Genomic DNA, 12190 nt, shown 5'->3' with positions numbered 1-12190 from the left:
CCTATATATAATATAATATAATATTTTTTTTTTTTTTTTTTAATTTCATTAATTAATAGAAGAATAAGTATTTATAAACTTAATTCATTTTTAGTTATAATTAATTTGATTATTATTTTATTTATTTATTTATTTTTTTTTTTTTTTTTTTTATTTTATTTTTTTTACAAATAAAAAAAAGTTCGTTTTTGTTATATTTTTAATATATATATATATAATATATATTATATATACATATTTATTTTTTTTTCGACGTATAATATATCATGATAATAGTTTTCTATAAGTTTGTATGGATTTAAAAAAAATAATGTGAGTAAATGAATGAAAAATAGTTAGCACAAGATATATAATATTAATATAATAATATATATATATATATATATGTATATATTATATCGTAAAACGAGAATATAATATAGAATTAAAACATACAAGTAATATTTATATTATGAATAGTAATATATAATTATGATCATTGACAATACGAATAGTAGAAATGATCGAATTAATATACCAAAGAATGAACACGTAAGGGATGATAACGCAGGTAATAATAATGTAGTAAGTATAGAAAAAGAAAAGGATATAATTAATGCGAACAATAGTAATAATATGAACATTGTCAAAGAAGAAAATAATTTTTCAAAAAATGTAAATGAACATACGACATCCATTAAAAGAATTAATGTTGAAATGAACAATAAAAATGAAAAAAATAATAACGAGAAAGTGTGCAATAATGTTAATGAGACTATAAATGGAATTATTATGAAAAATAAAAATAATAACAATATTTGTAATGATGATAATAATAAAGAGAATGATGATAATAATAAAGATAATAATAAAAATAATGATAATAATAAATATAATGATAATAATAAAAATAATGATAATAATAAAAATAATGATAATAATAAAGATAATGATAATAATAAAGATAATGATAATAATAAAAATAATGATAATAATAAAAATAATGATAATAATAAAGATAATGATAATAATTATATTGAACCTACTTCTACAGATGGGCATATAAAGGAAGAGGGAGAAAAGCAAAATGATGTCGTAAATGATTTAAGTGAAAATAATCAAAATGTTGAAAATAAACAAAGTGGTGACAACAACCAAAATGTTGATAATAGTCAAAATAATTCAAATAATGAGAGTGCAAATTCCAATCCTGATAATATAGATGATGGGGTTGAAAGTTTTAACAGTTTTTTATTAGAAGAAGATATAAATTTATCAAGACGAGCTTATCGTAATTTTCATATATGTTCCATATTTATACATTTATCTCTTTTATTAATGGTTATATTATTAATGGGTACTTTAAGTTATGACTTTTTCAAATCTTATATTTCTAAAAAAGAAATTGTTACAATATATATTTGCGCAATGTTATTAGGTATGTTGTGTATACATATTTGTTTAAATTTATATATATCCTATAAATTATTAATGCAGGTTCAAGTTTCTAAAAGTTTAAAATCAATTGAATCCAAAATACATTTAATTGTTGTTATGTATTTTTCATTTTGTTTTTATTTGTATCTTTTTGAGAGGGGGAAATATGCGATAAATTCTACATTTTCTGTAACTATTATATTAGCTATTATATATTACTTCTTGCCAATTTTTTTATATATAATTTTACGTTTAATTTTTTTTGTTGTTATCCTAATATTAGTATTTTTAAAAAGAAAAAGCCCTACGCCAAAAAGAATATTAAAAAAGTTAAAAATTATGAAATATATAGAATATAGAAAGTATTGTGAAGAAAATTTTTTGACAACAAATTATTTTTACAGTGACAATTTTATTAATGATCAGAATAAATGTGTACAAAAAAATGAAGATATGTCTAACATGCAATCAAATGGTATAGGACAATGTGTAAAAAATGAAGAATCAACTACAAATGTGGTAAGTGAAATACCTATAAATAATAATGAAATAAGTGATATGAAAAATATATCGACTAATAATGGTACATTAGGGATTATACCTAATTTGAAAGATATAAATAATAGCAAACATGTTGATAATGTAAATATTATAAATAGTGACAATAATGTGATTATAAATATAGAATCTCCTAGTAATATCCTAAATAAAAATGGGAAAAATAAAATGAAAAATATGTCCGAGGAAGATATAAAAAAAGAAGGAGAAAAAATATATAATAATAATTATAGTATATATAATGATCCTAATAATGTGAATGATGTAATAAATATTAATATTGATAATGATCAAATTCGAAATGATAATAAAACGGGTGTTTTTGGATACTTTCAAAAAGTATTAAAAAAAAAAAAAAATGGAAGTGCAAATGGAAGTGCAAATGGAAATGAAATAAATGAAAAAAATGAAATAATAGAAATACCACCAGAAAATAATGTATATATAAATATAGAAACATCCGATTTAGTTTGTTCTATATGTTGTGTAGAATATGCAAATGATGATGATATTTGTATACTACCATGTAATTATCTACATTATTATCATAAAGATTGCATATTTACATGGTTAAAAAAAAACAATGATTGTCCTTTATGCAGAAAAATTATTGAAAAAATATAAAAAAATAATAAAAAAATATATCTAGTATATGTGGATTATATTTATATACCCTTCCTTTCTATGAAACGTTTTTGTATAACAATATTTATTATATATGTCTCAAAAAAGAAAATGTAATAAATATAATTATTTTGATATATTTTTGCTAAAAGTGGAGATACTCAAATTTTATAAATATGTAAAATATTTAAACGATATATATATATATATATATATATATATATATATGTGGAGACTATTTATTTATTTATTTATATTTATTTATATTTATTTATTTTATTTTTTTATTTTTTTATTTTTTTTTATTTTTTTTTTTTTTTGTCCATTTGTTGAATTTATATAATTACTTTTTATAGCACAGATGTAATTTTTAGGATTTATATCATTTTATTCCTAATAATATTATTTTTCATTTTTTTTTTTTTTTATTTGAATGAGCATTTGTGATAATCAAAATGTTTTTATTTGTGTTTAATAATAAATATGACACATATAAATTTTTTTTTTTTTTTGATGTATATAAATTAAGAATTATTTATATTTTCCTCAAAATTTTTTGGTATAATATATATATATATATATATATATATATATATATATNTTTTTTTTTAATAAATATTTTATATTTAATTTTTTTTTTTTTTTTTTTTTATTTAAATTAAAAATTTTTTTTTTTTTTTTTAAAATTTTTTTTTTTTTTTTTTTTTTTTTTTTTTTTATTTTTTTTTTTTTTTTTTTTTTTTTTTTTTTTTTTTTTTTTTTTTTTTTTTTTTTTTTTTTTTTTTTAAATGAAACAAAAACTTTTTTCTATTTATTTTATTTTTTTTTAATTACATTACATTAAAATTTAATAACCTTAGTATTTGATGACTAATATTGAATAATATTAAGGTATTTTTTTTGCATAAAAGAAAAAGAGAGTATGTTTCTTATGAATATATATTATGATCGTACCTTTTTTTATCTTTTTGTAAGTATTATGTTGTTAATTTTTTTTTTTTTTTTTTCTTTCTTTGTGTGTATAATAATATATATAAAATTATATATATGATGATAATTATATAAACTTACATTTATTTTTTTTAAAAATATAACCATAATATTGAATCATATATAAATAAATAATATTAAGAAAATTTTTATGTCATTCAAGGTTATATATATTTTAATTTAATAAGGATAAAAAAAACAAATCAAACAAAAATAAAACAAAATAAATAAATATATATAATATATAATTCATATGAACTATGTATAAAATATACAATGTCTATTTTTTATTCTTATAGCAAAATTTTCTCTTTCGTATGATTATAAAAATAGTAACATTATCATTAATATGTAGAAACATATTGAGCAAGACATATTTTTAAAATAAAAATATATTATTTTTTTGACATGCTTATTATACTTAATGAATATATATATATTATAAAATGGTGTGTGTAAAAAATTCATCTTTTTTAAAATATGAACAACACAAATAAATAAATAATAAATATAATTATAATATATACATATATATATATATATATATATATATATATATATATATATATATATATATATTATATATATATATTAATATTTAATCCCCCTTCTTTATATATATTTAATTAAAGCTTAAATACATGTAACATATCCGGTACTATTTTTCAAGAATAAAATATTGCATATATGTATAATATGTATGTGTATAATAAAAAAATATATATATCACATATATTATATATATAAATAAATATGTTATTTTTTTTTTTTTATAGTAATAATATGAACTTCGTTTAATTAAGGTGATTTTTATATTATTTTAAAAACAAAATAAATAAACATAAATTATATATACATATATATATAATATATATACAATATATATTTTTTAATAATATTTATGACAATACATTATTGTAAGAAAGGAAAAATTATTTTTTTTTTTTTATGTATCTTATTTAATATCTTGTTTTTTATATTTTTATAATTTTTTTTTTACCATATTATTAAATTAAAATATTATATATATATATATATATATATATATGTATATTTTAAATTAGAATATATATATTTTTTATAACATACATTTTAATATTTATTTGTTGAGGCATACATTTTTTCCATTGTGTGTTTTTTTTTTTTTTTTTTTTTTTTTTTTTTTTTTTTTTTTTTTTTTTTTTTTTTTTTTTTTTTTTTTTTTTTTTTTTTTTTTTTTTTTTTTTTTTTTTTTTTTATTTTATTTTATTTTTATCTTTGCTCTTTATTTTTTATTTAATAATTTTGCATTTGAATAGAATGGCTGATGTTATAAATATTTCTAGAATACCAATATTTAGCAAACAAGAAAGAGAATTTAGTGATTTACAAAAAGGGAAAGAGATAAATGAGAAGATATTAAATAAAGAGAGTGATCGATTTACTTTATATCCAATATTATATCCTGATGTTTGGGATTTTTACAAGAAAGCTGAAGCTTCTTTTTGGACAGCAGAAGAAATTGATTTATCTAGTGATTTAAAAGATTTTGAGAAATTGAATGAAAATGAGAAACATTTTATAAAGCATGTGTTAGCATTTTTTGCAGCAAGTGATGGTATAGTATTAGAAAATTTGGCTAGTAAGTTTTTAAGAGAGGTTCAAATAACGGAAGCTAAAAAATTTTATTCCTTTCAAATAGCTGTAGAAAATATTCATTCAGAAACATATAGTTTATTAATTGATAATTATATTAAAGATGAAAAAGAAAGATTAAATTTATTTCATGCTATAGAAAATATCCCTGCCGTAAAAAATAAAGCATTATGGGCAGCAAAATGGATTAATGATACTAATTCGTTTGCTGAAAGAATTGTTGCTAATGCATGTGTTGAAGGAATATTATTCAGTGGTAGTTTTTGTGCAATTTTTTGGTTTAAGAAACAAAATAAATTACACGGTTTGACATTTAGTAATGAATTAATCAGTAGAGATGAAGGATTACATACAGATTTTAATTGCTTAATTTATAGTTTATTAGATAATAAACTTCCAGAACAAATGGTACAAAATATCGTTAAAGAAGCTGTAGAAGTTGAAAGATCTTTTATATGTGAATCCTTACCATGTGATTTAATAGGAATGAATTCTAGACTTATGTCTCAATATATAGAATTTGTTGCTGATAGATTATTAGAATGTTTAGGATGCTCTAAAATTTTCCATTCCAAAAATCCATTTAATTGGATGGACTTAATTTCACTTCAAGGAAAAACAAACTTTTTTGAGAAAAGAGTCGCAGATTATCAAAAATCAGGAGTCATGGCACAACGAAAGGATCAAGTCTTTTGTCTGAATACGGAATTTTAAATGATACTCGAAATATTTATTATCCCCATATGTATACGTATATAAATATATATATTAAATAATGATAGTATTATTTTATTTTAACATGTTCATATTTTATTTTATGGCTAAAATATTTATATATATATATATATAGCACTATTATTTTATGCATAAGTCTTTATATATATATATAACAAATAAACATACAAAAAAAAAAAAAAAAAATGAAACAATGACTTTATAAGGAAATAAACAAGTAAATAAATAAATTAAATAAATAAATTAAATAAATATATATATATATACATATATATATATATATTTATGTATGTGTGTGCGTCCTGTACATTTTACATTTCTATTATTACCATTTTGTGCCATAAATATACTCCATAGCAAAAAAAAAAAATTAAAATATATACAATATATAATAATTTATGAAAAATACACGGTTCATATAATTTGGAAAACATGTAACTGTTTATTAAAATTATTTGTACAAACAATCATCAAGCTTATTTTTTATATCTTCCATGTTTATGTTTTTCCCTATAAATAAAAATCTGGAAGTAAAAATATGCGTATTATTCAAAATATTGTTTATATTATATTCATTATTTTCACTACAAGAAGAATCATCAGATATATAATTTTCGAATTCTAAAAGATCATCACATGTGTGCTCTTCATGATTATAATTAATATTATTAATGTTAAATTCGGTCTGTGTATTTTCATTATTAATATTATTATAAATAATGTTTATATTATTATTATTATTATTGTTGTTGGTGTGTATTTTTTCGTTTTCCTTTATACTTTTAGTTACATAAGTTTGAAAAAATGTATGTATATCAGTCATTACATGATTAATTTCGTATAAATCTCCCACACTTTGATAATAATAAATATTCAATTTGATTTTATGTTTATTGTTATAAATATCATCATTAAAAGCAACAAAAACACCTTTACCACGATATATCTGTAATTTGCTATTCCATAAAAGGGTAGCTAAAATATGATTAATTTTTTTATATGAAAAAATATTTTTATTCTTGAGTATTGTTACAATTTGTTTTAATATATTTGTATCCTTTTGTTTTATAAAATTATTTTTCATTTTATTTAAAAGATCACTTAATTGTATTAATGAAGATATGTCATGGTCAAAATGAAAAGTCATATTATGAAAATCATTATAATGAAAAGAAACAACATTTTCTACTTTGGTATTATTAATTATAATATTTTTTATATTTTTTTTTTCATAACATTTTAGGTTTGTTATATTTTCTATAGGTACATAACAATAGCTAGTTGTGTATATAGTGCTAATGGGATTTAGTTTATGGATAAAAATTTTTAGTTCATTTATATTGTGTTGATTTAATTTATCGATTTTATTTAATATTATAACATCTGATACCATAATTTGTTCATATTCTGGAGTTTGTTCATTAGGACCAAAGTTGTTGGCTTCATTTTGTTTTTTTTTTTCATTATGATATATGTTGGCTTCATTTTTTTTTTTTTTTTCATGTTCATGATTAATTTCATTAGATAATGTGTCCTTAGTATTTTGTTTTATTTCTTGTTTATTATAATATTTAATAAAATGATATGAATCTACTATATGTATAATACTATCTAAATATATTTTTGACTTATTAAGTTCATCTAACCATAATAAATTGTTAATTTGTATATTATCATAAACGCCTGAAACTTCTACAAATATATAATCATACTTAGTTTTTAATGATAAAATATTTTCTATCAATTTAACAAAATTACTTTTATTTGAACAACATAAACAGCCATTATTAAGTTCATATATGAAACCTTCTTCACTATCTATTTCGTTTATTATTCTTAATTCATTTTTATTTTTTTGTATATCTTCTTTTAAATTATTATTTACATTATTTTTATCATCTTCTTTAATTTTTGGAATGTTATATATATCATTTATATCCTTAAAAACTATTTTGTCAATATTGTTGTTCTTTTCCGTAAATTCATTATGAATTATTGCAATTTTTTTATCTTTCTCAATACTTTCATTTAATAAATTTTTTAGCAGTGTAGTTTTCCCTGCTCCTAAGAAACCGGTGATTATTGTAATCCCAATCATTAAAAATAAGATAGATAAATAAATAAATAAATAAATGTATATATAAATATATTTACATAAACATATTCATTTGTTTTAATTGTTTTGTATATAATAAAATATATGTTTCAACATAATATCCTACATTTAAAAAATAAGCATATAAATAAATAAAAATATATGTATGTATATATATATATATATATATATTTTTCTTTTTATATATATATATCAATTTGTCTCTTGTATTTTTATAATTATATAAAAGGGTTTCAATTTTAATATATCAATTTTTATTTTATAGTTGGCTATAATTTTCTATATATATATATATATATATAAATATATGCATAATACATATTATATATATATAATATTATATAGATATAAATGGAATAAATTTAGATATATTTTATTTTTATATTTCAATTTTTAATAATTTTTTTTTTTTTTTTTTTAAATGATGTAAATAATAATGTACTAAATCATATGTAATATTTCTTTCTCTTCCTTCCTTTTTACGTTTTATTTTTTTATTTTTTTATTTTATTATTTTTTTTTTGTTTTTGTTTTTAGGAAAGGCGGCACACATTTATATATTTATTTATGACCTAACTTATTGGCTTATTCCTATTAATGTTTTTTATGTGGTTATATAAATATAGGGTGTACATATATATCATATTTTTTGTACTTGTTGAAAATACGATGAGTATGAAAAAGAATTTGATGTTCACATGTTTTAATAAAAAAAAGTTTATATATGTAAAGAAGAATGTATTATTTTTGAATAATAAATATATAAGTAATTTGGTATATACCAAGGAAGATGATATATATAAAATTAATGAGATAAGTAATGTTATAGGAAGAAATAGAAAGAAAAAAAATATAATAATAAATAATGATGAGGATAATGATAATATTGATAGTAAGAATAATGAACTGGGTGATAATATAATATCATCGAATAGATATATTAATAATTTATTTTTTACAAATAATAAAAATACATCACTGGAAATTAGAAATAATAATAATGAAAATGGTGGTGATGATAACAATAATAACAATAATAATAATAATATATTAGATGTATCATATAATCATGATAAATATAATATGTCTGATAACGAATTACAATTATATAAAAATAAATGTAAAATTCCGCTTTATTGGATTAAAAAATTAGATAACTTAAAAAATATGAATGCTATAAATTGTATAGAATATTTGAAAGATGATAATTTGTTATATTTTGATAATTATAAGAACAAAGGATTATTAAAATTTCTAAATGATGAAAAGAGAAAATATAATAATTGTATAATTTTGTCAAGAGTAGGTGATTTTTATGAAACATATGGCCTGGATTCTATATTCCTAATTGAATTTTTAAACATAAAAAAAATGAATAATAGATTATCATGTGGTTTTATCAAAAGCAGTATAAATAAAGCTTTAAATATATTAACTAACAATAATTTAAATGTATGTATATATGAAGAAATAAATGAAAAGTCTTTAAAAATGAAAAAGAGATATTTATCTCAAATTGTAACACCTGAATTTCCTATATATTTAAATAATATACAATACTATAATAAGGATGAAGATATACTACAAAATGGCAACAACAACAACAACAACAATAATAATAATAATAATAATAATAATAATAATAATAATTATGTTAATAGTTATAATAACATGGATAAATGTTTAGATAATGGAAATATGAATGCACTATCCTTTTTTAGTTCTTATGATTTAGATGATTATTTTGTTATAAAAGAAATTGTTTGCATATATATAGAAAGCAAAAATATTTTTTCATTAAGTAAAATTAATTTAAGCTTAAAAACTATATCTATATATGATAATATAACATTTGATGTTTTAAATGTATATTTGAAAAATACGAATTTTTTGAAGGTATATATACATCAACATACGAATACATCATTTACCAAAAAAATCACAGAGTTATTCAAAATAGAAAATTATTATTTGTTTAATAATTTCAAGTCAAGTTTTTATTTTCATATGTTTATATTAGACAAGCTAAAAAAACAAATACACGTAAAGGGGTTATTCAGATTGATAAAGAATAAGAATGTGTTCAAAATTGAATCAGCCGATTGTAAGAAGGAGGAGAAAACAATTGATTCGAATATTAGTGATTCTATGAATTATAAGGAGAATAATAAAATTAGTCATAGACATATAAATAATGTAAATAATAATATTGAAGATAATGAAAATGTAGAAATAAATAAAAATGTGGAAGATAATAATATTGAGAAAATTAAAAATAAAAACATTATAGATAATAATTTTGAATATTCTTTTTCATCATATTGTACACCTTTAAATATATTTACTAGTTATAATATGGGTATATATAAACAGAATAATCATTATGAAAATAAAAGTAATTTTTTATTTTATAATATTATAGATATAAATAATAATAATTCAAATAGTATAAATATATCAGAATCATTAGAATTTTTTAAAAATATTTTTCTTTTTTATCCACCTTTTGAAGTAACAAAACATATAAGATATATAAATGAATATATTAAAAACAATATGAAAGATTTAATCATACCGAATGTAAAACCATTTAAGAATAATATTATTATATCTCTTTTATCAAATTTAAAAGCCGATCATCACATATTAAAAAAAATATTAGTAAATATAGATGCTGTACTAAATTGTATTAGAAATTATGATTTCTCACTTTTAGTATCAATATTTAATGTATTAAATCATCAGAATTCTTTTAAATTAAATATTATAAAATTTTATGAATTGTTAATGAATATTCAAAAAATTATGAAAGACAATTTGGATTTAGGTTTATTTTCTAAATTCTCTTATCAGTCAGATATTCAAGCTTTTAATGATTTTGTTATATATCATGAAATCGATGTACATAATATAATTAATGAAAAACTTATAATTGAAGAAAATAAAGAATTAGAAAAATCCAGAACAGATTTATTGAATACAATTATATCAAATTATTCAGAATATGATAAAACAAAAAATGCATATAAAGATATTAATTTATTAAACAAAATAATAAAAATTGATAATGCTAATGATATTATAGGTATACGAAAAAATATACCAAAAAAAAAAAACAAAAATGAACAAATTTCAGATTTTTTTCATCCATTAAACAAAAAATCAGACGTTATGAAAAATTTATATGTAACTCAAGATGTACAAAATAAGATTAAAACTTACTTATTCTCAATTTATAAAAAAAAAAAAAAAATAAATCAAATTATTCACAATATAAATATACAATTGTCTTCCTCAGTGCACATACTTTCATTTGTATCTAACTTCTTGCAGATAATTCAGGTATAAATATGTAATAATATATAAACGAATAAATAATTTGATATATATATATATATATATATATATATATTCATGTTGTATTTAAAATTTTTTGTAGGCTCTATACAACCATACCATTAACAGTCTCAAGAAAGGATGGTCGCTACCAATATGTAAACACCTACATTTATCATATGAAAATGTGAGCTTCAATAACATCGACCATAAGTTAGCTTATATACAAAAAAAAGTGTACGATGACAAAGACGAAATAAAAGAGTATACATTAACAAAGAATGTAAATGAAAATGCTCCTTCTGATTATTTTATAAATGATCAAAAGAATACCAATGAATTTGTAAAATTATCGCCATGTGATGAAAAGAAAATTTTAGAAAACGTAGACAAAGATTCAGTAGAAGAAATAAAAAAAATGTATAAAGAAAAAAATTACGTTAACGATTCAATAACATATATAATAGGAGCCAAACCTTATAATATAATAAAACATAATTTAATTAAATATGATTTTTTTTTAAAAAAGAAAAATTTTATTTTATTGACTGGAAAAAATATGAGTGGAAAAACTACATTGTCTTTTACAATTTTGAGTATATTATTTTTGTCCAATTTGGGTATATTCAAAAAATAATAAAATAATAAAATTAAAAAATAAAAAATAAAAAATAAAAAATAAAAAAGTTATAATTAAAATATATATATATATATATATATATATATTGTTTTTTTTTTTTTTTTTTTTTTTTTTTTTTTTTTTTTTTTTTTTTTTTTTTT

At 17.9% G+C, this 12190-nt stretch overlaps 4 protein-coding genes across 4 annotated transcripts in view; 3 read left to right on the top strand and 1 right to left on the bottom strand.

Annotated features, from left to right (window-relative positions):
- Positions 1-471: 471 nt before the first annotated feature.
- On the top strand, positions 472-2598 carry PRSY57_1405000 (conserved protein, unknown function; the record flags this gene model as incomplete). The annotated part of the gene is made up of 1 exon (XM_012909667.2): positions 472-2598. One exon carries the CDS (start codon positions 472-474, stop codon positions 2596-2598), a length of 2127 nt encoding a protein of 708 aa, XP_012765121.2.
- Positions 2599-4887: 2289 nt separating this feature from the next.
- On the top strand, positions 4888-5937 carry PRSY57_1404900 (ribonucleotide reductase small subunit; the record flags this gene model as incomplete). Its single annotated transcript, XM_012909666.1, has 1 exon — positions 4888-5937. The coding sequence occupies one exon, from the start codon at positions 4888-4890 to the stop codon at positions 5935-5937; it is 1050 nt and encodes a 349-aa protein (XP_012765120.1).
- A 472-nt stretch (positions 5938-6409) lies between these two features.
- On the bottom strand, positions 6410-8056 carry PRSY57_1404800 (COBW domain-containing protein 1, putative; the record flags this gene model as incomplete). Its single annotated transcript, XM_012909665.2, has 1 exon — positions 6410-8056. The coding sequence occupies one exon, from the start codon at positions 8054-8056 to the stop codon at positions 6410-6412; it is 1647 nt and encodes a 548-aa protein (XP_012765119.2).
- Positions 8057-8671: 615 nt separating this feature from the next.
- PRSY57_1404700 (DNA mismatch repair protein, putative) overlaps positions 8672-12190 on the top strand; it is a gene marked incomplete at both ends in the record, with an annotated part of 5569 nt that continues 2050 nt past the window's right edge. The window contains 2 exons of the mRNA XM_012909664.2: positions 8672-11416; positions 11514-12030. Of these exons, the coding sequence (XP_012765118.2) occupies positions 8672-11416; positions 11514-12030 (3262 nt within the window). The remainder of the gene's footprint in view (positions 11417-11513; positions 12031-12190) is intronic.

The sequence above is a fragment of the Plasmodium reichenowi genome, chromosome 14, assembly GCF_001601855.1.
Source record: "Plasmodium reichenowi strain SY57 chromosome 14, whole genome shotgun sequence".
In the NCBI taxonomy this organism is placed as follows: Eukaryota; Apicomplexa; class Aconoidasida; order Haemosporida; family Plasmodiidae; genus Plasmodium; species Plasmodium reichenowi.
Note: the sequence above shows the minus strand (reverse complement) of the source record. Positions and strands in the feature narration are given on the sequence as shown.